This window comes from Rhinolophus sinicus, chromosome 2, assembly GCF_057876585.1.
Source record: "Rhinolophus sinicus isolate RSI-liver-muscle chromosome 2, RSI-T2T, whole genome shotgun sequence".
NCBI lineage: Eukaryota > Metazoa > Chordata > Mammalia > Chiroptera > Rhinolophidae > Rhinolophus > Rhinolophus sinicus.
The window spans coordinates 19,485,939-19,513,713 of record NC_142502.1 but is presented as its reverse complement, the minus strand read 5'-3'; the positions used below and the strand labels follow the sequence as shown (position 1 = coordinate 19,513,713).

The 27,775-nt window shown below is 38.6% G+C and overlaps 1 protein-coding gene across 1 annotated transcript; it reads left to right on the top strand.

The window, feature by feature from the left end:
- The first annotated feature begins 453 nt into the window (after window positions 1–453).
- Window positions 454–27,392, top strand: ZC2HC1B (zinc finger C2HC-type containing 1B). Its single transcript, XM_088796323.1, has 7 exons — window positions 454–471; window positions 579–698; window positions 1,242–1,380; window positions 15,639–15,778; window positions 19,119–19,227; window positions 25,658–25,742; window positions 26,214–27,392. Exons 1-6 carry the CDS (start codon window positions 454–456, stop codon window positions 25,726–25,728), a joined length of 597 nt encoding a protein of 198 aa, XP_088652449.1. The 3' UTR covers window positions 25,729–25,742; window positions 26,214–27,392.
- Window positions 27,393–27,775: the final 383 nt, after the last annotated feature.

The window sequence follows — 27,775 nt, the reverse complement described above, 5'->3', positions numbered from 1 at the left end:
TGGTAGGAAGCTCATTTACCCCTTGCTGTACGCAAAGGGCTATTTCAAAAGGATGGTAAAACTGAATATTAAGGTTGTTGGGATTAGAATTTCCTGTTATATTACTGAGTGACTTGCTCTTGGAATTTAGAAACAGTGCAGGCAGGAAACAGAATTGAAGAAGTAACCAACAAAACTTCATTGGTTTCGGTGAGTATCTGAAAATAGCTCAATATCCGAAATATTTATTTCAATTTAAACTATAAAGTTTATATTTTCAACATTATTTAATGCTTTAAAAACCTTTCATCCAGCCCCAGTGGTAGGGTTAAATATGTAAAAGCAAATTTGAAGTAATTCTCTTTAGCTGTGGAGGCCTTTTCTTGACCTTGACCGAACACCATATCTAGTTATGTGTAACATGGGTGAGGAGAGCCAGATGGATTTGCTCTGCTGTGATTTGAGAGTTCGAGAATGAACTTGGCTCTGAAGGTGCAACCCAGTCACTGTAGTGGGGGCTGCCTGAGTACACTGTGGCATTCCAAACTTTGTGATTGTCCAGTTTTTAAAAAATGTAATCCCCACGCTTTCTTTTCTAGGAAAGGCATGGACCAATATGTAGAAAACTCTTCAGCAAAAAGCGTAAACCTTTCAACTCCTTAAAGCAAAGATTACAGGGCACTGACATTCCCACTGTGAGAAATGCTCCTCAATCCAAGGTATTCTCCATATCTTCCTTATTGTTCTTGATTACGTCCCGAAGTACATTAAAGCCTCTTTCTGGCTCTCTGGTTTCATTTTTGCTTGATAGTACAGTGTAATGTTGTGTAAGTATAATCCACCTTTACTGTTTTCTTTTTAATCACGCTCACTTAGATTTCCAAATGTATTTGAGATGCTTTCCAGATGTGGCAAAACAAGAATCTTGTTTATATTTTCATTAGAGTAGCATTAAATCTAGCAATTAGCCTGGAAGAAAGTCACTTTTAATCTTACATTTAAGTCTTCCTTTAAAGTTTTGTAGTCTCTTTGTTTATCTGGTTATTTTGCATTTTCCTTCACTACTGTGACTTGTGACTTTTATTACTGTATTTTCCAAACCTCTTTTAGTACGCCTGAAAAACAAATTCTCTTTTCTCTCCAAATTTCACAGTCCTGTTTCCTGTAAATTCAAGTCTCAGCTTAAAAAAAATAAATAAATAAAATTATAATGGAGAGATATGTAGTCTAGGTTAGTGTATGTTGATTTTATTTTTTTATAGCCTCCACCTGTGAGGAAAGCTAACTGGAGACAACAACATGAAGACTTCATTAATGCAATTCGATCAGCAAAGCAGTGTACACTAGCCATTAAAGAAGGCCGGCCTCTCCCACCTCCACCCACTCCTTCCATCAACCCAGGTGTGTGTCCCGTTTGGTTTGCTTTTGATATTTTCTCTTAACCAATTGAGGCTATGCTTGATTTATGGCCAAATGACCATACGTTGCTCCCTCCTTTGCAATCTAAAATTAACAATAGCCATTAAATTATATAAAAGTAATTTTATTATACAATTTATCTTATCCTATTTATTTTTCCAGTTCTGCAAAAAGATTCTGTGTTTCTTTCTAACTCTGTCTGAACATGAAAACATCACTCTTCCCAGTATCATGGCATTACCTAACTCCAGGGGATACCGTTCACGCCATGGTTTATGAGAATGGAGCAGTTGAAGCAGTTCTGTAACAGCTCCCTAGTGTCAGATACCTACGGTTCTTTTTTATTTATTTATTTTATTTATTTTTTGAGATAAAATTCCCATAATATAAACTTCACCATTTTAACCATTTTAAGTTGTATAGTTTAATGGCCCACAGCTTTTTTACCCTAAACTTTTTATTTTTTTTTTTTAAGTAACTTTTTTTTTTTTTTTAATTGGGGAACAGTGTGTTTCTCCAGGGCCCACCAGCTCCAAGTCGTTGTCCTTCAATCTAGTTGTGGAGGGCGCAGCTCAGCTCCAAGTCCAGTTGCTATTTTCAATCTTAGTTGCAGGGGACACAGCCCACCATCCCATGCGGGTATTGAACCGGCAACCTTGTTGAGAACTCGCGTTCTAATCAACTGGGCCATTCGGCTGCCCCTAAACTTTTTATTTTGAAAACGTTCAAATTTATAAAAAAGAGGAGAAAATAGTACAATGGTCACTCATGTACCTTCCACTGAAATTTGACACTTGGTGACATTGTTGTCATATTCTCTCTCTCTCTCTCTCTCTCTCTCTCTCTCTCTCTCTCTCTCTCTCTTTCTCTTTCTTTTTGGCAGAACTATTTAAAAGTAAGTTTCAAAATTCATAACACTTTACCTCTAACTATTTCAGTATGCATTTCTTAAGTATAAATACATTTTCCTGAATAACCACAATACTATTGTCACACTGTATATATAGACTCATATTTTCCCAATTATCTTAAGAATGTCCTTTAAAGCTCTCTCCTCATCCCCCAGTCACAATCCAAAATTCAGTCAAGCTTTGTGCATTGTCTTTTGTTGTCTCTTTAGTGTCTTTTGATCCGCACAATACCCCTACCAGGCCAATTATCCTCTTAGAATGTCTCATTCTAAATATGTCTGTATTTTCAGTCATCTTAGTGTTTAACATGCATCTCTATCCCCTCATCTTTCTGTAAATTAGAAATTAGGACTCAATTAAATTAATATTATTAGGTTGGTGCAAAAGTAATTGAGGTTTAAAAGGTTAAAAATAATTGCAAAAACCACAATTACTTCTGCACCAACCTAATAATATTAATCCCTTATCAGATTTGGATTTTCAAATATTTTCTCCCATTCAGTGAACTGTCTTTTCACTCTCTTGATGGTATCTTTTGATGCAAAAACGTTTTTAATTTTGATCAAGTCCAATTTATCTTTTTTGTTGTTGCCCTGCTTTTGATGTCAAACCCCTCAAATCATTGCAAAACCCAATATCATAAAGCCTTTGCCCTATGTTTTCTTCTAACAGTTTTACAGTTTTAGCTCTTTAGGTCTTTGATCCAGGTTGAATTAACTTTTGTATGCAGTGTAAGGTAAAATCCCAACTTCATTGGAAGTTGGGTATCTAGTTTTGTATGTAGTTATCTATTAATAGTTTTTTCAGCACTGTTTGTTGAAAAGACTATTGTTTACCTATTGAATGGTCTTGGCACATTTATTAAAAGTCAGTTTGACCCTATGTGAGAGGGTTTATTTCTGGGCTCTCTATTATATTCCATTTGTCCATATGTCTGTCCTTATGCTACTACCACAGTTTTGATTCATGTGTAGCTTTGTAGTAAGTTTTGAAAGCAGGAAGTGTGAGTCCACCAAGATTATTTTGGCTATTTGGGGAACTTCGAGATTACACATGAATTTTTAGGATTTTTTCCTAATTTCTGAAAATGCCATTAGAGTTTTTATAGGGATTGCATTGAATCTGTACATTGTTTGGGTACTGTTGTCATTGTAACAATATTGTCCTCCAATCCATGAACAGGGCATGAGTTTGCATTTATTTATGTTCTCTTTAATTTCCGTTAGCAATATTTTATAGTTTTCAGTGTGCAAGTCTTTCAAATCCTTGGTTCAGTCTATTCCTAAGTATTTTATTCTTTTTTTAATGTTATTGTAAGTCGAGTTGTTAACTTTCTTTTCAGATTGTTCATTCTTACTGTATAGAAATACAAGTAATTTTTATTTGTTGATTTTGTATACTGCAACTTTGCTGAATTTTTTTTATTAGTTCTAACCATTGTTTTTGGAGTCTGGAATCTTTAGGGTTCTCTACATATAAGATTACACCATTTTTGAATGGTGTAATTCACAAGGAAGAGATAATTTTACTTCTTCCTCTCCAATTTGTATGCTTTTTATTTCCTGTGTCTAAATATTCTAGCTGGAACTTCCAGTACTATGTCGACTATCACTGGTAAAAGAAGACATCCTTGTCTTTTTTTCCATTGAGTATAATGTTAGCCAAATGTTATTAATTGACTATTTAAGCATAAAAGCATATTATGAGGATTATAACATGTGAAAGTGATATGTATGAAAACAGTACAACAAGGTTAAGGAAAATCGACATATATTGTTGAAAGGTTCACGTTATACATGAATAGGTATAGATTACTTGAAGGTGGAGTGTTATATAGTAAAGATGACTATTATAAACCCTGGAGTAAATACTCATAAATATTAACATATAACTAATAAGACAATATATGGAGTGGAGATAAAATGGGGGAAGAAAATCATTCCAAAAGAGGAAAAAGGAATGAAGAACAGATAGGACAAAGAAAAATAGCAACATGATAGACTTAAACTTAATTATATGGACAGTTGCATAGAAATGACCTAAACATTTCAGATAAATGGCAGAGGTTGTCAAACTGAATAATAAAGCAAGGTCCAATTATTTACTTTCCAGAAGAAACATACTTTAAATATAAAGACAAATAAGCAGTCCAGGCAAGTGACAGAATGAGGAGGTGGGCTGTGTGGGTCTGGAGAGATGACACCCTCCCCAAAGGACAGCTGCTCCTGCTTCAGCAGGCTGATGCCTCAAAGGAACATACATCCAGAATTGCTGAATCTAATTTCTCAAAGGATGGCAGAAATGCAGATTTCCTGATTTATATATAGCAGAAACTCAACTTTTTAGAATCTTTTTTTTTTTTTTTTTAACTTTTTAGAATCTTCAAGTTTGAATCTTAGGTTAGAAGTTGGGCACTGGTTTTCTTTAGTGAGGTGAGGAGGACCAGAAGGGGACACAAGGAGGATTGCTGGGAACACTGTGTTTTGACCTTGGCTGGTTATACGGGTGTGTGCAGTTTGCGAACATTTCATGGAGCCATATACTTATGATTTGTACCTTTCATCTCGGATAAAAAGGTAAAAAGAGAAAAAAAACCACCAACAATGTCAAAGCAACTATAGACTGGCATGTTTGAAGCATGGAAAAAGATATACATGCAAATAATCATAAAACTGAAGTGCCTAATAGTAATACCAGGCAAAGTAAACTTCAGGGCATTTATTATTAACTGAAATGCTGATTTAAAAAATACATTCATCAAGAAGACCTATCAGTTCTGAATGTTGGTGTACCTAGTGACAGAGCTGAAAAGAACATGAAACAAAAACTGACAAAACTGGAAGGAAAAGTAGACAAATTCACAATTATATTTGGAAATTTTATCATTCCTCTTTTAGTAACTGATAAAATAAGCAGCAGGAAAATCAGGAATATAGACAACTTGAACAACAGTGTCAACCAGTTTGACCTAATTGACTATAATGTGACACACAGCAACAGCAGAATACAATTCTTTTCAAATACGTATAGAACATTCACCCAAGATAGACCAGCTGCAGGACCACAAAGTGAGTCTCAATAAATCTAAAAGGATTGAAATCATACAGATTATGTTATTTGACCACAACAGAAGTAAATTAGAGATTAATGATGAAAATATATTTAGAAAATTCCTGAATATTTGGAAATTAACAATTCATTTCTAAATAGCCCATAGATCTAAGAAGAAATTACTAGAGAAATTAGATAATACATGGAACTGAACAGTAATGAAAACATCAAAATTTGTGGGCTTCAGCTAAAGCAGTGCCTAGAAAGAAGTTTATAGCTTTAAATGCTTATATTAGAAAAGGAGAAAGGTTTAAGTCAATTACCTTAAACTTCTTCTGTAAAAAGTTAGAAAAAGAAAAAATGACACCTAAATTAAGTAGAAGGAAGGAAGTAGTTTTAAGTAGAAAGAAGAAAATAACTTTCTATCAGCAAAGGTGTCAGACAAGGGTACATTTTGTCTCCCTGTTTGTTTAATCTGTATGCAGAACATATCATATGAAAAACTGGGCTAGGCTCAAGAAGGAGGAGTGAAAATTGGTGGAAGAAATATCAATAACTTAAGATATGCAGATGATACCATCTTACTGGCAGAAAGTAGCAATGATTTGAAACAACTTCTGATGAAAGTGAAAGAAGAAAGTGCCAAAGCAGGACTGCATTTGAACATCGACAAAAATCATGACCACAGAGGAAATATACAACTTCAGGGAAGACATCAAATAGATAAAGAAGTAGATAATAAAGGCATAAAAATTGTTAAAGACTTTGCTTATCTTGCTTCAGTCATTAATTCAAATGAAGAGTGTAGCCAAGAAATCAAGAGAAGGCTGAGATTTGGAAAGGCAGCAATAGAAGAATTAGGAAAGATCATCAAGAGCAAAGACGTGTCATTAGAGACCAAGGCTAAGAGATCATCCACACCCTCGCATTCCCAATTACTATGTACAGATGTGAAAGTTGGACAGTGAAGAATGCTGACAAGAAAAAACTTGATTCATTTGAAATACGATGTTGGAGGAGAGCTGTATGGATACCCTGAACCACCATAAAGTTGAACAAGTGGGTCCTAAAGCAAATTAAGCCTGAAACATCACTGGAAGTAAAAATGACAAAACAGAAACTGTTCTACTTCAGGCACATCATGAAAAAGCAGGGTGCTCTGGAAAAGACAATAATGCTGCTAAAAAATAGAAAGCAGCAGGAAAAGTGGAAGACCAAATGTGAGATGGATTTCCATAAAATAAATCATAGGCATGAGTCTACAGGAGCTGAGTGGGGCTGTGAGGACAGGACACTGTGGACATCACTCGTTCATAGGGTCACCAGGAGTCAGAGATGACTCAATGGCATGCAACACACAAGAAAATAGTAAATGTAATTCATCATATTGATTTTCTTAAAATTAAAGTTTGTTAAAATATTTTTAAATATTTTTATTTTTAAAAGCATCTGATCATCTCAACAGATATAGGCAAGGCCTGTGACAAATGCAACACCCATACATGTTTTTTTAAAACAAAGCAAGGTAGAAATATAAGGGAACTTTTACAATAAAGGACATCTTTGAAAAATCTATAGCTGGGTCAGGGTGGCAGAATAAGTAGATGTTCTTCTCTCACAACCACATCAAAATTACAACTAAACTACAGAGCAACCATTGTTGAAAATTGCCAGAAGTCTAGCTGAACAAAAGTCCCATAACTAAAGACACACAGAAGAAGCCACGTCAAGACTGGTGGGAGATGTGGAGTGGGCTGGTCCCACACCATGTGTGGAAGTTAAAAATCGGGAGGGATATCTGGGCTGTGGAGATACCCCTGGAGGAGCAAGGGGTCCCAGCCCCACACAAGGCTTCCTAGCCCAGTGCTGGGGAGAGAAGTTCCCATAACTTCTGGCTCTGAAAACCAGCAGACATTGTGACTGGGTGAGACAGAGGGCAGCTGGAGTCCCAAATGTTTCTCTTAAAGGGCCTACAAATACACTTATTTGGTGACAGACTCACCCATTCTGAGCTCTATCACTGGGGCAGCAGCTTGAAAGGAGCCAGGGACATACAGGGAGAAACTGAATTGTCTGGCTTCAGAGCATGGGCTGGAGTGGCAGCTTTCTCCCAAACAGAAGTGCTAGCAGAATCCATTATTTCTTTGATGATCCCAACCCCCCTCCTGGCCTGCAGACCCATATCTGAGTCTCTGTCAACCTAGATAACACCATTGGCCCCACCCTGGTGATGCTCTGAGACCGTGCCCCCAGCCAACTTGCAGGCCCACCCAAGTCTTTTCCATACAAATGACCTGTCTTGTCTCATGCTGTAGACTTTTCCTAAAATCTATCAAAGGTTCACCCCCAAACAAGCAGCATTTGGCCTCAGTGTGCCCCATACCACTTGCTAAGCAGCCCTAAGCTCAAACGAGTAGCACCCTGCCTCAATTCACAGCTTAGCCTTTCTCAGGCACCTCCAACCCTAGTGCATGTGGTGGCCTTCTGCATATTGCTTTGTGGCTCATTCCAGGTGGCTCCAGGCAGGGCACAGGCTGGGGCTAAACTTGGTGGGGCCCCTTTCAGAAGGCCCCAGGCCCACACACCTGGTGTCTGGCTTTTGTCCAAGCTGAAGCACCACCTGGCTGCCTCCATGGACAACACACCTAAAGGGCAGACTGGGCAGAGCTCTGCTAAAGTAAATCCTGCTCCATAGGATCAGCCCCTGCACAACAGCTCCTCCCCTGTAGTCAGAGCCAGTCCTCACAACCAATTAGCCTGAGAGTCAATCCCTCCCATTGATGTGCCAACAGCAACCAAGGCTCAACTATAACAGGAGGGCACACAAAACCCACACAGGACATACCTGCAGCACCAGGCTCAGGTGATGGAGACTGCATCACTGGGCCCCAAAGGACACCTACTGCATAAGGCCACTCCACTAAGACTGGGAGATGTTGCAGCTCTACCTAACACATAGAAACAAACACAGGGAGGCAGCCAAAATGGGGAGACAAAGAAACATGTCCTAAACGAAAGAAGAGAACAGTGCTCCAGAAAAAGAACTAAAAATGGAGACAGGCAATCTATCAGATGCAGAGTTCAGAACAATAGTTATAAGGATGCTCAATGATCTCAGTGAGAACTGCAACAGAGATAGGAAACACAAAGATGGAGATAGAAAACAAAAAAGAACCAGTCAGAAATGAAGAATACAAAAACTGAAAGAATACATTAGAGGGAATCAACAGTAGATTAGATGAAGCAGAGCATCAAATCAGTGATTTAGAATATAAGATAGCATAAAACACCCAATCAGAACAGCAAAAATAAAAAAAATTTAAAAAATGAGGGTAGTTTAAGGCACCTTGGGGACAATATCAAGCATACCAACATTTGCATCATAGGGGTACCAGAAGGAGAAGAGAGAGCGCAAGGAATTGGAAACCTACTTAAAGAAATAATGACTGAAAACTTCCCTAACCTGTTGAAGGAAATAGACATACAAACCCAGGAAATACACAAAGTCCCAAACAAGATGAACCCAAAGAGGCCCACACCAAGGCACAGAATAATTAAAATGCCAAAGGTTAAAAAAAGAAAAAGAAAAAGAAAAACAAACAGAGAGAGAGAGAGAGAGAGAGAGAGAGAGAGAGAGAGAGAGAGAGAGAGAGAAAGAAAGAAAGAAAGAAAGAAAGAAAGAAAGAAAGAAAGAAAGAAAGAAAGAAAGAAAGAAAGAAAGAAAGAAAGAAAGAAAAGCAGTTAGTTACCTACAAGGGAGCTCCCATAAGACTTTCAGCTGATTTCTCAACAGAAATTTTGCAGGCCAGAAGGGATTGGCAAGAAATATTCAAAGTGATGAAAACCAAGGACCTACAACCAAGTTTACTCTATCCAGCAAAGCTATCATTTAGAATCTAAGGACAGATAAAGAGTTTCCCAGACAAGAAAAAGCAAACGGGGTTCATCACCACCACCAAACCAGTATTACAAGAAATGTTAAAGGGACTTCTTTAAAAAGAAGAAAAAAAAAAAGATAAAAAATATGAGTAATAAAATGGCAATAGCTACATATCTATCAACAACTACTTTAAATGTAAATGGATTAAATGCTCCAATCAAAAAACATAGGGTGGATGAATGGATAAGAAAACAAGACCCTTATATATGCTACTTACAAGTGTCTCACTTTAGATCATAAACACACAGACTTAAAGAGATGGAAAAAGATATTTCATGAAAATGGAAACAACAACAAAAGAAGCTGGGGCAGTAATACTTACACCAGACAAAATAGACTTTTAAAAAAAGGCTATAACAAGAGACAAAGAAGGACTCAGTAATCCCACTTCTGGGTGTCTATCTAAAGGAACCCAAAACACTACTTTGAAGGGACATGTGGATCCATATGTTCATTGTAGCATTATTTACTCATACAATAGCCAAGAAGGAGGCAACCTGGGCATCCATCAATGGATAAAGAAGTGGTGGTACATACATACAATGGAATATTAGCCATAAAAAAGAATGAAGTCTTGCCATCTGCAACAACATGGATGGACCTAGAGGTATTGTGATGAGTGGAGTAAGTCAGACACAGAAGGACAAATGCCATATGATTTCACTTATATGTTGAATCTAAAGAACAAAATAAATGAACAAAACAGAAACAAACTCATAGATACAGAGAAAATTTTGAGGCTTGCCAGATAGTTGGGGGGAATGGGTGAAAAAAGCGGAAGGGATTAAGACGCATAAATTGGAGTTACAAAATAGTCATGGGGATGTAAAGTATAGCATAAGGAATATAGTCAACAATATTGTAATAACTATGTATGGTGTCAGATGGGTACTAGATTTATCAGGGTGATCACCTCATAGGTTTATAAATGTCTAATCACTATGTTGTACATTTGACACTAATATAATATTATATGTCAACTGTAATCAAAAAATTTTTTTAAACTATTAAAAAAATCTATAGCTAACATCACATTTAATAGTGAAAAACTAAACACATTCCCACTGAATACAAGAAAAGAAATAAGGATGTGCTTTCTGACCACTTCTATTTAACACTGTACTAGAGATAATATCCAGTGTAATAAGGAATATATATATATATGTATATATATATGTATATATATATATATGTATATATATATATATATATATATATATATATATATATATATATATATATATATATGATATATATCAGTCAAAGATTGAAGAGGAAGAAGTGAAACTATCTTTAGTCACAGATAACATGGTCATGAATGAGCAAATATAGGAAATCTTAGGAAACTGTAAAAAAGCTACTGGAATTAAAGAGAATTAACAAGCTTTCAGGATATAAGATCAATGCACACAAGTGAATTGTATTTCCATATACCAGGCATACACAATTGAAAAATGAAATTAAAAATACCACTTACAATAATGTAAAAAAACATTAAATACTTAGGTATATGTTTAACAAAATATATGTTAGACCTATCAAAAACCATAAAACATTGCTTAGAGAACTTAGAGGAACAAAATATATGGAGAGATTTACTATTTTCATGGTTTGGAAGACTCAGTATTGTGTTATGATATCAGTTCTCTCCAAATTGATCTATGGGCTCAATGTAATTCCAATAAAAATCCCTGCAAGTCTTCTTTGCCAAGTAGGAATTGACCAGCTGATTCTAACATTATATGGAAATTCAAAGTATCTGAAATAGCCAAGATAATTTGAAAAAAGAATATAATCGGAGAACTTAGACTGCCTGATGTCAGAAGTTACAGTAATTATGACAACTTGGTATTGATATATCAACTGAACAGAAAAGAGGCTCTAAAATTAGACATAACACCCCATCCATGGGCAATTGATATTTGGCGAGATAATTCAATGTGGGAAATTATAGTTTTGTTAACAAATGATGCTGGGACAACTGGATATCACTGTGGGAAAAATGAACCTTGAGCCTTACACCATATACAAAAATTAATTCAAATGGATCATTGACCTAACATAAGTGCTACAACTGTAAAATTTCTAGAAAAAACTTTTTGATCTAAGGGTCAAGATTTCTTAGGCATGGCACAACCTGCACTAACAATTTTGAAAGAGGAAATCGATAAATTGGGATTCACCAAAATTAAAGAATTCCTTTTTGACAGGCACAGAGAATGCAAAGGCAAACCACAGGCTGGGAGAAAATATTCATACTACATCTGACAAACGACTCATATCAAGAATATACAAAGAACTCTTACAACTCAATAAGACAAACAATCCAATAAGAAAAAGGCAAGAGATATATTTGAACAGACATGTCAAAAACTAATGGCCAATAAGCACATGAACAGATCTTCAGCATTATTTTCATCAGGAAAATGTCAATTAAAACTCACAGTGAGATACCACTGCATACCCACTTGAATGGCTAAAATTAAAGACTGACAATACAAGCTGGTGAGGATGTAGAACGACTGGAAGCCTCATGCACTGCCGATGGGAGTGTAAAGTAGTACAGCCCCTTCCCACTGGTATTTCACTGAACATAGACTTAACTATACAGCAACTCCCATCCTAGGTATTTATGAAAAAACTGAAAATAGGCCCCTAAAATGAATGTTTTTAGCAGCTTTAATTATATAACATAAACTGGAAACAACCGAAAATGTCCATCAACAAGTGAATGGATAAACAAATTGTGGAATATTTACAAAATGGAATACAACTCAACAGTAAGAAGAAATTACTACTACACATGCGACACCATGAATGTTCTCTTATATGAAATTATATAGCGTAGGCATAACTTATCTTTAGTGATAGGAAACTAGATCTTTGGTTGCTTGAGACTGGGTTTGGGGTAATATTGATTCGAAGGGGAACAAGGGAACAATTTCTGGTGATGAAATTGTTCTATATTTAATTGGGGTAGTTATACAAATATATACACTTGTCAGAACTTATTGAACTATGCCTTTAAAATAGGCACATTTCATTGCATGTAAGTTCATTTATAAAAGTAAAAACGAACAACAACAACAAAAAAACCCCACTGATCTGAAAAATAATTCAGCTTTTATACTAGAAAGTAATTTTAGTGTTTTACTTTTGCTGGGTGCTAATGAAAATGTAGTTAAAATAATGTGTTGTCTTAAGATGTTCAGTAGAAAGAACTAGAGCTGTGATTTTGATAATACCTTGGCAATAAGCTTCATATAATAAAAGCATCTTTTATGGGAAATACTTCATTTTAATAGCAGAAGCTATAGCGTTGAATGGCTACATTATGGTTCTTTAGTTGAATAAATAAAACCATGTCAGATGTCCTACTATATAAATTTTTGTCATTTTCATGTTGGATTTAAAATGTGGGCATTATTGTTTCTTTAAATAAATCCCTTTGTAAGGCCTCATCAAGCATACAATTTATTTTCTGCCCTTTACATTTTATGCTAAAATATTGCTTTATAATTAACTTCTTTCTTATGACCTTATTATCATTTTATGCACCAAGCAAAATGGTTATATACAACAGCACATTTTCATTACTATTCAATTATTTTGATTGTTCAGGGATTTCATATTAGCCCATATATTCTTAGGCTTAAACAGTAGAAAATGTATAGAGATACAACTAGAGTGATACATAATATCGCCTAGTATACACACAAGTTTGCAACAGTTTTCTTTTTTTTTCTTGCATAGTTCCCTATTTTGTGACTCAGTTTTTGTGACATGTATATATATTTGTTCTAATTCTTACTGAGTTAGGTAAGTGTGCCAAATCATTCAACTTTCCAGGACATTGTGAGAGTTTATGGGGAGAGTGATATAATATTTATAATTGGGGTTTTCTGTGAGGCCTGGGACACCGTTTGGTCACCATTTCACAGGGCTACATAGACATGGGTCCTCAATAGCATGCTTGCGCTTTTAAATGATGCTTCTTTTTCTACTTTAATTTTTCATGAGATCCGACATCTTCCCCATAGGCCTCCTAAGAATCCACTGGTCGTCCAACGTAAAAAGACCATTTTCTATTGAAATAAATAGTACATAGTGATTTTTATGACATCGTTATTAACAGAGGAAGAGGTGACTCAGAGTGAGACGAGAGTCGAACATGTGGCTCAGTCACGCTGTGCTCAGATTGTTCTTGTTGAAAAATGTTGATTCTCAGAGTATATAAAGTTCCCTTCCTCTGCCCCCTTATGTCAGGGCTTCATGTCTGTCCTGAGGGTTCTTGGAGGGCCTGGTGCTTCCTCCTTTCACACCTTACTGCACGGAATGGTAATTGTCTTTTGCTTAGTCGTCTCTGAGGTGTTTGTTGGTGGGGTCGTATAGTTCAACTTGGTTGTCTCCATGGTGGCATACAGTGCCACACACACCGAAGGGCAGCAATGAATGCATGAACAAGCGAGAGTAAGTATGGCATAGTCGTTGCTATAATCACGTCTTTGCCTGAACTGAGTAGGTTCATGGCAGTAGCATTTCTGATATAAGCCTTGACCTTTCCGCGGATAAAACTGAAGAAACATCCACCAAGCCAAGAGCTGAGTTCTAGATGGTTTTCTACACCATGGTGAGTTCTGCATGATAATGGCACTTTCTATTTTACTTTTCTAAGCAGTTTCACTCTTGTTTGGTAGTTGGAAACACAACCTTGCTGGACCTGTTTCCTCATAGTACTAGTATGTTCTACCTGCCCACTGTGCCAAACCCAAGTGTGGATTCTTTTAGCTAACTTTCACAACAGCCCGATGAAACAGATGATACGCGGGTACTGGGGAAATTGAAGCAGAAGGAGGTTGAGTAACTTGCCCAGGTTCACACACATAGTAAGTGAAGCGCTGGGGCTCAAAACTAGTCCGGCAGGTTGCAGAGCCTTCACCATTTCCCAATGCTGTCCTATTTTATTTTTTTCAAGGAATTTATCACTGTGGGAAAATGTTTCTGTATTAGAATGCCTAGTCCTTGATTTTAGGGACGTTGCATCTGCAGGTATAAATCAGTGCCTGGCACATAAGAGGTGTTCAACATGTATTGAATTAACGATTAAGTACTGCCTTCCAGAGTGTGAAATACAAGGTTTGGTTAAGTGCTAATCTTTTACTACATTCCAGTTTCTTCCAATTCTTACATTTTATGAGTATTCATTTTAGGAAATGATTTTTTTTTTAAATGGGAAGTTCCCCGAACTGCCTAAAAAGATGCCTTCAAAGACTCTTAACTTTGAAGAAATTGCTGCTGTAACTACCCATGCACACACGCAGGAATTTTGACTATCCACTAACCCAGACTTCATACAGAGTTTAAGATCAGTGCTGGGTCAGGTCTTTCCTGGATGGAAAGTGATTCGCTTATGTTGCTCATATCCATTCTGTCATCCCTGAAGGTAAGGTGCCTAAAACAAAATAAAACAACCCTGGCGTCTCTGCTTGCTTTAGAGCAGTAGGCTCCAAGCTGCCTTTGCTGTGAGCATCTCCACGTTCTAAGAAGACCTGGGGTCTTTCTCACTTCGCATGTCTCTCACCATCTGGTAATTGCAAACCAGAGCCAAACTGAGACGACTGGGTATGACACAACGCGAAGGACCTGGTACCTACAGAGCTGCCTGGGCGTTCTAATGTTGGAAGCTGGAGTTGTTTCTGGAGCCACTTTCTGATCACCTTTCTTTTCCCTTATCTCTTTTGAGAATTCCCACCTTTTTTTCCTTTGGCTGCCTCCTTCCTGAATGTACGATTTTCCTCCTCACTTCAGAGTGCAGTGAAAAACAATTTAGCACTGCAATAGTAATGGCTTTCTGCCAGTGACATTGGCTTTACATCCCATCCCCCAAACACACATTTTGAAACATCTCCTCTCCCTCTGAAGCCCCTTAACTCCTGTATGACTTTCTGTCCCACCCAGTACTACAACCTGGGCTTCTGAACCTCCTATGCTTTTATGAGTATCATCAATGCTAACATTCTGCGATCCAGAATAAGAATTCACTAAAAAATTGATTTAATTGGGAAGTTCCTAAGTATAATTAATTTTCTAAAAAACATGATGTAAACACTTGAAGGGCACACTCTTAATTGAATAAGTACGTACATAGGTAGAACAATTTCCCCCTGCCGTGTCCTTTATTTGAGCCCTTGCATGCCTTCCCCTGTGGAATAGGCTGTGTCAAACCAGAGCTTGAGACCTTGTTCTTTCATGTTGGAACAGAGTTCATATCCTATTTATTTCATTTCAGAGTTGTTTTTGAAATGCTAATTGCCTTTTGTTCTTACCTTTACATTCAGATTATATTCAATGCCCATATTGTATGAGGAGGTTTAATGAAAATGCAGCCAATCGGCATATTAATTTCTGCAAGGATCAATCTTCTCGTCGCGTCTTCGATCCAGCCCAGACAGCCGCCAAATTGGCATCCAGAGGGCAGGTAAATATCTCTCCCCAGGTGTTGGATCTCGTGCTCGTACATGCCTGGGACAAGCAGGTAGAGTTTGATGGGAAACCTAAATCTACCCATCCTAAGAAATATAAGGATCGTGATAGCTGGCCACTGTCACTCATCCTCACGGGATGTGGCTCCTTTTGCGTTTCCAACTTACAACACCTTTGGGTGTTGTAGAAAAAATATTTCTATTTTGGTATTATTGTTGTAGAAAACATATTTCTAAAAAGTGTTTGCATGTTAGGTTGAAGACTTGAATATATAAGTAGTGTTTCTGTAGTATTATGGTAAAACTCTGTCCGTCCAACCGTGGTTATCAGCCTTAACCACACAGGAAAGAACTGTGAACCTGAAGTGAAACTGGCTTGAGTCGGAGAAGCTGTCACTTCCACAGGCCACGTGGTTTGGTCTATAAACGTGGGGTCTTGAGACTTTTATTTAAAGCCACAGAATCAGCAAGTTAAAGTGGACAAATGGAAGCAACTGTTATGAATAGGTACAAATAAGTAGACTAACTTGACCAGGAAGACAAAGATTTACAAAAACAGAAACGGAGCCAGCAAACAGCTCCATAAACATCAAAGGTCCCAGGGGCATAACTTACAGTATCGCATAAAAACTGTTAGTTTTATAAACATGGCTCAGACACCAAGAAAAGATTAAGTTGCTCTGAATGCTTAAGAGTATGAAACATGTTTAGGAAGATTTCCATGAAATCCAGTATCTAAGGAGGGTGGAACCCTCTCCACTAATAGCATACTCCTCGGACTATGGATTCCAAGCTCTGTCTCCATGTGTATTAGACAGTTATTGAAAATCTACTCTGTACCAGACACTGTGCTCCATGCTGGCTGATTGAGGATTTGTAATTCAAAGAAGGACGGGGCCTTGGAAACAACACAGTAGGAAGATGTATTATCGTAGTTGCCATATATAGAAGCACCATGGAGGAAGAGGCCACCGGGATTCATAGATGGCTTCCAACAAGAGCAAACATTTTCCCCTGAAATATCAGATTGGTTTACCAGCCTAGAGCTGGAGTTGAGAAGGACATTATGCACAAAACACCCAGCTTGTGGCCTGAGGAATCCAGCATATAAGGCTAACGCACAGAGTGCCTGTGGGAGAGTGACACGATGGGATAGGCAGAGAGGGCGTCAGATCTACAAGGGCTCTAACTCAAGCTGGGTCAGAGACAGGGAATTCAGGGGAGAGAGATGCCTTCAAATCTGAGGCCAGCCAGCCTGGGGCCTGGAAACAGGAAGTGTAAAGTCCCCAGGAACCCAGCAAGTCCTTCTTTCCAGCTTCCATCTCACCTCTTCTTCCCATTATCCTGCTTTGTCTTCTCTCTGCACTCTGACTTTTTTGGCTTTCCTGTCCATTGTCTATTATTACCTTCGTATGTCATTCTATAGGCGTGTAAGCTGGTTGGACAGTGTAGAGTGGAATGACACGGAATTGTGTTTTTTTTTTTAGAAAGATCACCCTTGCATTTAGTGTTCAAGATGGATTGGCTGGAGAACAGTTAGAAGCCATGGCAACAGGGAAAGAATGAGGGACTGGAGTAAGAGGGCAGATGGGGGGCGGGCGGGTGTGGCAGGAGAATTTAAGAAATAATTGATGGGACTGAAAAGAGGATTGGGTATAGAGTAAAACAGGATCAGGGTTGACAAGAAGGTTTTTATCTCCAGAGCCTAGGCGGATAATAATACTATACATCTAGATACAGGAACACAGAAGGCAAGAGGGAGGTGTGTTGGTGCAGCAGGCAGGGTGGTTATGATAAATATAGTTGTAGAGATTCCATCTTTATACCTGAAATAGTATGGGAAGCTGTGCCATGTAGAAAGAGCCTGATTCTGCCATCAGTAGTCAGGGTTTGACTTTCAGTTCTACAATTTACTATCTGTAGGCAAACTTGGACAAGTTACTTCAATTCTTTGCAACACTTTAATCGGTATCTTGTCGACTTGTTGGGAGGACTATAGGTAATATAAGTAAAGTGCCTTTCCACAGGGGTTCCTCCACCTTCCTCTTTTCCCGGTACCCCACCCGCCTTCCCCTCTCTGGTAAATCCTTTCCTGTGTGTGGGATAGACACCTCAATTTTGAGGGGATACGACTGCTTTGGGCTTGAATTCAACTTCATTTTGGAAAGGTTTGCCAAGTATAATTCTATTTGGACTTTCTAAAGCAGCAAAGGGTGCGGTACATTTCTTCGAATGATTCTTCTGACCAGTCCACGAAGCTAGTGGGGATTTAGTGTGGGGCCAAAGGGAGTACTGGGAAGCAGCAACGGAAGTGCTTTTTATTCCTGAAGGAGGCCAGCTGGCTGTCCTGAGTGTAACCAGTGACTTGGCCCTGTTCCTCTCCTTGTTTTCCAGAACGAAGTGGTGATTGGGAGCACAGAAGAAAAATTGCTTGCTTTCTGAATTGCTTGCTTTCTGAGTAAACTCACTGTCGAGTGTATCTGAACAGCCGTGCTTGTCTTGCCTCTGCCAGCTTCACGGCTCTGGGGCCCAGCCTCATAGTGAAGCTTATTCAGAAGTGGAACAAAAAGGGAGGGGTCGTTTCAGTTTTGAAGGGCTGTTAACAGCACAGCTGACATGTGTTCCTATTTTAAACAAAAATCAACTTTTAAAAAGTGTTATACCCTTAACCAAAGAAGACCAATAAGGGCCTCTGAAAATAGCTTTCCCTGTTTGGATGGGGATGAGCGACTTGCTCTAAACCTCGTGGCTACCCTCGCCCAAGGGAGAAGCCTCGTCCGCAGTAACAGGTTATCTTTATGTAGCCCCCACGGAGATGTTGGGGGGATCAGGGCAGCAAGGTAAAAAGGCGCCCCCAAGGAACCTGGTCCTTATTCCACGTTCATGTAACTATTCCGCTGCTGCTGCTTCGTAGGGAGGGGCGTGGTGTGGGGATGTTGGAATTCCATGTTTAAAACATGTGCTGCCTGCCAATGTCTGTTTTTCTTCTCTCTGTTCATGTATTTAAAAACAAAATCATCTTCAAGTGTAATGAAAAACTAAAATGTTCCATAACTATCCTTATTGACATTAAGTGATTTCTTATGTCTCTGTATAACTAATTTTACAGGATTAACATCTCATAATTCCCACGAAGGCTTGATTATGGAATGAAAGCTCCAAAACCCAGACAGGGAGGATCAGAACCAGGTTAACTAAGGTGCAGGGTGTGCGTGTTCCCTTCCCCTGGGCACAGCAGGTCTCCGGAGACGACTCCAGTCTGCTGCTGGTTAAGGGGAAACGCTTTCCTCCCGTGTGCTACCTAAGATTACACAGCCGCTCCCTCTCCCTCTGTAGGGTCGGGCACAGAGGAGTCCAAAAAAAGAACCGACTGTCACCAGTGCCGTGGGAGCTCTGCTGCAGAACAGGGCCCTGGAGGCCACCAGGGGGGCCCCAGCCAGGCCAGGTGAGTCAAAGTGAGCGACTCAACTATCAAACGACTGGGTCGGAGGGGACCACCGCTGGCTTTGGGATTTGTCGGCAGTTGGGAAAAGCTGTGACATCTCATATTGCTTTTGGATATGCAGATATGTGGGTTTGTTAGAGGTTCAAGTTTATTTGCCAAAAGAGAGTATTTCCTAATTTATCAGGACTAGATATCTCCGACAATACACAAAGTCATATCTGATTACAGCAGCAGGGTCTAGAAACATCATTTTCTGATTTGGTAAAATTGAAAAGAGATGAGGACTGGAAGATAACAGTGTGTCAGATGTGTTGAAAAATGAAGAAAGTGAAATCACTATGTCAGAGAGATAGCTGTACTCCCATAATTATTATAACATTTTTCAAATAGCGAAGATATAGAAACAACCTAAGTGTCCATTGACGAATAAATGGATAAAGCTGTGATATATATATATACACAATGGAATATTACTCGGGCATGAAAAAAGGAAATCTTGCCATCTATGACAACATGGATGGGCACTTATGCTAAGTGAGATAAGTCAGACAGAGAAAGACAAATATTGTATGATCTCACTTATGTGTGGAATCTGAAAAAGTCGAACTCATAAAAACAGAGAATAGAATGGTGGTTTCCAGGGGTAGGGGGTGCGGTGGGAGAAATGGGGAGATGGTGGTCAAAGGGGACAAACTTCTAGTTATAAGATGAATAAGTTCTGGGGATCTAATGTACAGCACGGTGATTATAGTTAACAATACTGTATTACATACTTGAAAGTTGTTAAGAGAGCAAATCTTAAATGTTCTTACCACCACACACACAAAAGGTAACTATGTGCGGTGACGGGTATTAACTATTTTATTGTAATCATTTCAGAATATATTTGTGTATCAAATCATCATATTGTACACCTTAAACTTATGCAATGTTACATTTAATTATATCGCAATAGGCTGGAAAAAATGAGAAAGAAAAGGGAGAGTTACCTTTTTAGAATTAAGTAATTTCTTCGAAGTTTCAGAAAGGCACAACCCTTACAGTACTTACTATATTTTAGACCCGTTTCATTTAATCCTCTCAATAATCCTCCAAATGTTTTAATTTGCATAAAGAGAAACTGAGGCTTAGAGGAGATAGGTTATTTGTTCAAAGCACACAATTGGTAAGTAGCAGCGCTGGATTAGATACCTACTGTGTTCTTCCTCTTCACGGAGCTGCACTGATAAGTGATCAGCGTGCAGTATGACGGCAACATGAATTAATTCATGACCACATGGCACCGCTGATCAGGACTTTTATGTGGAAGATATTATCAGAGCCATAGTAAGAACAGCCAGTCCATAAAGTAACAACACCCAAAAGTTTATTGTTAGTTCTTAAATTCCTCATGAGTTGCTTATCAGCGGCTAAAAATTGAATTGATATTTTAAAATTTCCCCATAGCCAAGTCATGACTTTTTTTCTGATCTGTGACAACTTAACAATGAGAGATAGGTTTTAGTTTTCACACCCAACAGAATAATTCAAATTATATATAATATTCATCGGATAAAATTTTCACTAACAAGTTTTTTCTAAAGTATAATGATTAGTATCCTTCAGAAAAGGCAATTTCTTTATATTATGGTTTCTTTTCTTATTTTTTCAAAGAATGTATTATAATGTTTCCCTTCTAGTGAACAGCACTCCTTTGAGTTGGAGGTCAAAGCTTATTTGCCAAAAGGGAATATTTCTTAATTCAGCAGGATTAGATAATTCTGACAACGTGCAAAGTACAATCCGAGTACAGCAACGGGTTCTCAGACCTTCTTTCCCTGGTCTAGTAAACTTGGAAAGAGATTGGGAACGGGAGAGGACAGCATGTTAGGTGGGGTGTTGAAAATAAGAGTATCCTTCCTTGAAGTAGATGATTTCTTTAAAGCAGCAGCAAGGCATACGTGGAAAGGTCCCAAATGACTCAGAAGCCCCGTGTCTCGTACATCAAGCAGGACATTGTAAAGACACCATTCTGATACATTAGAAAATAGATGGGTCGGCCAGCGGATCTAAGCACAGGGTCTTGTGTTTGCTTGTGACTAGTTAATGGTGGTTTATATCACTGTGATGTTGCTAAGTGAAAGGTCAAGTTTTTAAGATGGCCCACACTGGGTTCTTCGTGTACCTGCACCTGACCTCGCCTCTCACTGTTTTCTCTCAATCCAGCTCCAGGGGCTTCCGTGTTGTCCCTTGAACATAACAGGCCTGCACACCCCTGGTTCAGGGCCTTTGCACTGGCTGCTCCCTCGGCTGAAAACCAAAACACTCCCCCATGAACCTGCACTGCTCACTCCTTCCCTCCCTCCAGGTCTTTGCTGGCTGTCATCTTCACAGTGAGAACCCAACTTCTGTATTTAAAATTAAGTCTCCATAATTCCCTCGGTAGTTTTTTTCCTTTTTTAAAAAAAATAGCATTTATTGCCATCTAATACAAAGGGTACCAAAAATATGTATATATCTTTTAAGAAAGGAAAACCATTAAAACTGTAATACTCAATATATACCGATAACAAAAGATGAACACAAGTCACGTTTGACTTCTGCAATCACAAGAGGTGCTCAGAGTGGTTACCATCAGCGTCCAGACACTTCTGATTATGGCGAACTACTGCTTAAGTAATGTTGACCAAAGTGTCCACTTGTATACATTTTTTTGGCACCCCCATATATTTGTTTGTTTCCCACCCCCCCCAAAAAAATGAATGTAAGTTTTAAGAAGCCAGGGATGTGTCTATTTTGTCTGTTTTTTATTTCACTGCTATATCCCTGTTTGTTAGAATTGTTCATGGCACGAGTGAGAGGCTTGGTAAATACTTTTTGAATGAAATGATGGGACAAAGTAGGTATCTTGATTCTATAATTTCTCACTTAAGTCTCTGGCATATAAATAGAAGTGCCATGTTAATTAGTGTTAAGAGATAACTTTTTTATTTGAGGCTTAAGATGCGTTTTCAGTTTAATTTCTCATTCTTTCCAGTGGCCTCACGTGCTTACTTTTAAAAATGAAAACCACCAGGATTAGTGTGCCGTTAAATTAGTCACATTTCATTCAGCCATTCTGGGAAGAAAGCAAAAGTGTTTTGGGGTGAGGGTGTGGGGGTGAATTCTCAGAAATGTGTAAGGTTTGGAGAAAAGTACTGAGGGCCTTTTCCTAATGTAAACAGGCTGGTGTGTGAATCAGATTTGCATCTACTATCCGTTGTTTTTGTTCTGGTTAGTATTAAAATGTTTGTAATATGAAGGTGTTTTTAAAATTGTTGTTCAGCTTTGCTGTATCTAGATTGACAATCGGTAGTTTAGGCCACTTAGTGTCACTTGCCCTCCGCAATAAAGCCTATTATTTATTGTCTTTCATCTAACTGGTAGTTAACCCCCCAAAACTGTGGCTTTTGTTCTTCAGCTCTCTTGAGTAAAATATTCATTTAGTATCTCCCATGTATAATATTTTATTCTAAATTCACAGTCAGGGGAGATACAATCCTCATCCGTCCCAGAGTCTTATGAGAAGATATATATGTGCAGGAAAATCTGATAGAGAGAGATGTGATGTTACATGGAGTTGATACTCGTATACAGCTGCCAGGCTTGTTTCTTCTGCCCACGAATTCTTAAAAGTCTAGGGTCTAGATCGAAAGTGGGGTGGGGATGAGGGAGAAGGGGAAGGGATTAGACAGCATAAATTGGTAACTGCAATATTGCCACGGTATATGAAAGACAGTTTGGGGAATATAATCAATAATGTTCAAAGATTTTGTAGGGTGTCAGGTGGGCACATGTCTTAGTAGGGAGACCACTTCAGGGACGGTGTAGATGCCTGATCACTGCGCTGCACACCTGAAGCTGGAGCTGAATAATATTGTATGTCAACTATAATTTTATTTATATATATATATATATATATATATATATATATATATATATATATATATATAAATTTATATATATATATAGTCACGGGATGTGGAGTACAGCATAGGGAATAGAGTCAATGGGAAAAAAAAACAACAAGTCTAGGGGGAGAGCCGTCAGTATTTAACAGTGGGATGTAAAAGTCTTAAGGATTGCAAGAAAGAGATCAACTTTTCCCAGGAGGCTTTATGGCGTCGGTGACAGTCTGAACGAGTAGAAACTCCGTAGAGGGGAGGCATTTGAGATGAGCTTTCAGGATGAGCTAGATTTTTGACCAGTGGAGAAAAGTTGCAAAAGAAACGCACAGAGATGTGAAAATGAGAATGCAGAGGACAAACTGTGGAAACAAATGGTCCATTTGGCCAAAGCACAGAGAGGAGTTGGGGCATGAACAGAAATTAAAGTTAGAGAGGAAGGCCCTGGAGCAGGGAGGGCCGTTGTTGCTCCGTGAGGCGCCCACCCGGCTTGTCAGAGGTTAATGCCGGTGCTGTGTAAGTGAGGCCGTTATTAGCCTGCAGGAATTTCTTCTGAGAAGGAGCATTTTTCAAAAATTATCATGTTAGAAGTTAATGCTTACTGTAGAAAGTATTGAAACATGGAGAAAAAGTATAAAGAAAAAAAAACTAACCATAATTCCACACCCTGACCTGATACTGTTAACACATATTTTTTTTCTGTGTTTTTTTTTTTTTTCTTATCTATAATCCTCCTTTTTTTCAGTTTTCCTTTTATCAAAGTTAGGATCATAGTCCATGTACACACCCTGATTTTTTTCACTAACGAGTTTCGAATATTTCCCTACAGCAAGAGTTGCCTTGAGTTTCGAATATTTCCCTACAGCAAAAGTTGCCTTAAAACCAGTCATAGCACAAGAATACAATGTAACTTATTTAGCTGTTTCCCTGATGTGGAGCAGGTAGATTGTTTCTACTTTTTTGCTATAGTTAATAACTCCCTTTCTGGACAGTAGTCCACACTTAATTGTCCATTCTTCTAAGCACTTAATTTATTAATCATCATTAAGCTTCACAATAATACAAGGGGGTACACATGCTACGCATATCCATAGTGTATAGGTGAGGAAAGCACAGAAAGGTGAAGCAACTTGCACAAGTAATTTAAGAAATGGTAGAGAGTCAACCAAACCTTTGTCTGCTTTGGGAAAACTGGATCAGAAAATAGAGACACTAAGGAGATAGTTATATAAATATACATATATTTAAATATATATTATTTAAATATATATTATTTATATTTATACTTATAAATATATATAACTATATATATTAAGAAATTGCTTTAGAAAAAGATACGGCTCTTCCTTTGTTCCCACAAAGATTCTAATGTTCAGATGGGAAATGAGTTTATAGCCTTTGCCAGCAGATATCTACTGGTGGCTATTTTCTCAAGGGCTTTGATGTAAGAGCGACTGATTTGCTGGGCAGGTACGTCTGAGCGCCAGCTTCTCGAGCACCTTTAGACAGAGAGATGACGATCACTGTGAAAAATGTGTTCTGGGACCTGGAGCTGTGCTGCTGCAAATACTTAGTGAATTGCATTTTATAGCTGTGTTGGGTGGGCTCTGCTTTTATTTCGGAACCAGGGGGTTTGATCACGTTAAGCATCTTCACTGCACGAGCGTCCCCTCCTTACCTAATTGTGTAGTCAATGTAATGAGTTTGGAAAGTTGGTTGCTGATTGTTTGTGAGAAGTAAAACTTGTAGGTCTTTGGTTAAAATGAACACGAAAGCTCTTTCTATTCTCATATCCACTAATAGTTTGATTCAGTTTCCCTGGGTTGTTTGGTTACACCTCTTTCTAAAACACCGATTAGAACGGAGGCCTCTAGGATAGAGGGGGCTTATTCCTTTTCACAAAAAAATGATCTTTCTCTGAGCATCCTGCCCCATGCCATGTGGTCCAAAACAGACTGTGGTGTGCCTATATCCACAAGCTCCTACCTCTCTATTCCTAACAGCGCTGCTGGACGCAAAGGGAAAGAATCCTGTTTGTGGAATGAGTCCGTTGCTATGTATGTCAATAACCCCTGGGAGGGAAGGCTTCTCATGCTTCCATAAGGCCTAGAAAACTTTTTCTAGCCTGACAGCAGGCAAAGAATTGTGAAGACATGAAATACTCAGGGTACATTCTGAAAGCCGAAGCAGTAGTGGGGAAAGGTGTTGAGAGTCAGCTTGTATCAATGGTGGGCCACCTGGGTGGCCGTCCAGGGGCCCATCCACAGGTAAGTGAAGGGCTGGGGCGGGGGGGGGGGGGGCAGGAGAGAGAAGGCTCCTGAGACAGTCTCTGGTTTTCCTTAGTGTTTGGCCCAGGGTGGAGACTGAGTATTTGTCTATAGCTACAAAACAAAACAAAACAGAATAGAGACTTTGAATCCAATGTGAGGATTTCATAATCATCCCCCCCTTTTTTTCTTGCTATTGTTTGCTTTTACGTAATAACAAATCTGTTTATGTCTGCAAAGGATTAGCGGTGGACCCTGCTTCTGGAGCAAAACTCAGACAAGGATTTACTAAATCTTCTAAAAAAGATTAACTCCTCGAGGCCAGGTAAGGGAAAAAAAAATGAAACCTCTAGGCCAGGTGTTGCTGATAATCTAATGTGCAAGATACAGTTAATGAGCCTTTCAGAGATTGAGTCCATAGCAGGCAAACCAAAGAGACATGTGGCAAACCCCAAATTAGGTTAATAAAATGTGTGCTCTGGAAACTCACTCTGTTAAACATATAGCTTGAAAGTGATGCTCAGTTTTTGATTCTTAACAGGAAAGGGGATTGGGTCTTCATTTGGACCTAAAAGGCTACTTACTGCCCTGGTCCCTTTTACCAAACACATTGTCCCCAAAAAGGGACAGTTCCTGAGATTGACGTGGAATAGGATTGCTCTAAAGTTAGAGACTTTTTTGATATTGTAAATTGTCTGTTAAAAATAACTAAAAATGTAAAGAGGCCTATGTTATTTAATGTTCTCGGTGTGGAAACAGTGAAGTTCTAGTAAATGCCTTTTCTTTCTGCTTTCAGACTGGCTCCCTGACATCAGGCTTTCAGACTGACTCATCAGCCTGGATGACTGTGTACCCAGGAATGCCACCTAAGGGGAAGGAATGGTAGACGTCTGTTTACACGCCTATGATTCCTCTTGAGACATCATATATGAGTAAAAACTAGCTTCAAATTTTCTTATTTACATCCTTTAAAATATTCAAAGCAATCGTTAAAACATTAACCTGTATGGTAATGTTTGATTTAAAGATTCACTTAAATCATCTTTTTAATTGGACATTTAATAGGCTTTTAAAGAAAATGTTGCTTTGATATTAGAAACTTTTAGTGAAATAGTCTCGGGAGTGTTAGCTAGCATTATTTACTGATAAAGCAAATCGTTTATTACCTAGCTTCGCTGTACCTGGTAGCCATGAAATGCCCATCTTTCGTATTTACTCCTAATAGCATTAAACTATAATTAGTAATGACTCCTATTTTAAATGTCCATCTGTACACCATGTAGAACTGTCTCACGTACACCACGCACACAGTTGGCTTTTGGAGAAAAAACGTGACAGTGGAGGGAACAGCTCACAATAACCTGGGTGGGAAGGAGTTCTGCATGGCCTCAGGCCCTTCGTTTATTGTGGCCAAATCCGAAGTGAACTGCTTATCTCACCATTGGTTTATACAGCTCTGTTGGGAGGTAATATGATAACTACTTTTTTCTGTTGCCTTAAGGATTAATAAACTCCTTGTGTAGGGTCAATTTATACTTCACTCATGCTTTTCAATCTAATAATTTTTATTTTTTCTTAAACAAGGGGGATTTTAATTAGGAATTAATTAAAAGCCATTTTCCCTGTCTAAGTAGGAGAAGCCCAAGCTACTTCCTCTTGTATGCGGCACACACAACATCTGAAATGCTTCTGATCTTCATTTTGGGTCCCAAGTGCTGTTTCATGCTCAGGTAAATCAGGTATGTGTCCTGGACCTGACTGAAGACTACTACGTAGGCCGTATAAGTGTTTGCAAAAGCTTCCTTAAATGAAACTTGGGAGGCTGCATAGCTGGGGTGAGCGAGCCACTATGCTCTCCTCTGGCTCTGGGAGATGGCCTTCCCTTGAAGAGGTAAGAGCGGATTTGGGAACTGATTTTAGACATCCGAGAGCAGTGGATTTCTACTGAAGAGGCAACCCATGGTCCTTTGTCTTATTTTCTATCCCCGGGTTAAACTGTAGTTTAAGAATCTACCATGTCAGTTCCACTAGTGACAGCCCAGCCCCAGGTAGCTTGTCTGGAATGCCTCCCGCCCTTTACTGCCTCAGCATCACTGGTAAGGGCCGTGAGCCAGGTTCCTCACATGTGGCTAATAAACTTCTCGGATGGGCACATGAACTCAAGACTTCCCTTTCTCTACCTACCCCCATCCTATTTAGAGGTAAACAAAAATAGACTTTGCAGATTCGGGGGGCAAAATACTTTCTGAAGACATTCCAATAAGAAAAGTAAATTTATACTAGAAATTAATGGTGAACACTATTGTAACACGGGCCCAGGGTAGACTAAACGTCAGTAGCTAGTATTCTGACCTATAC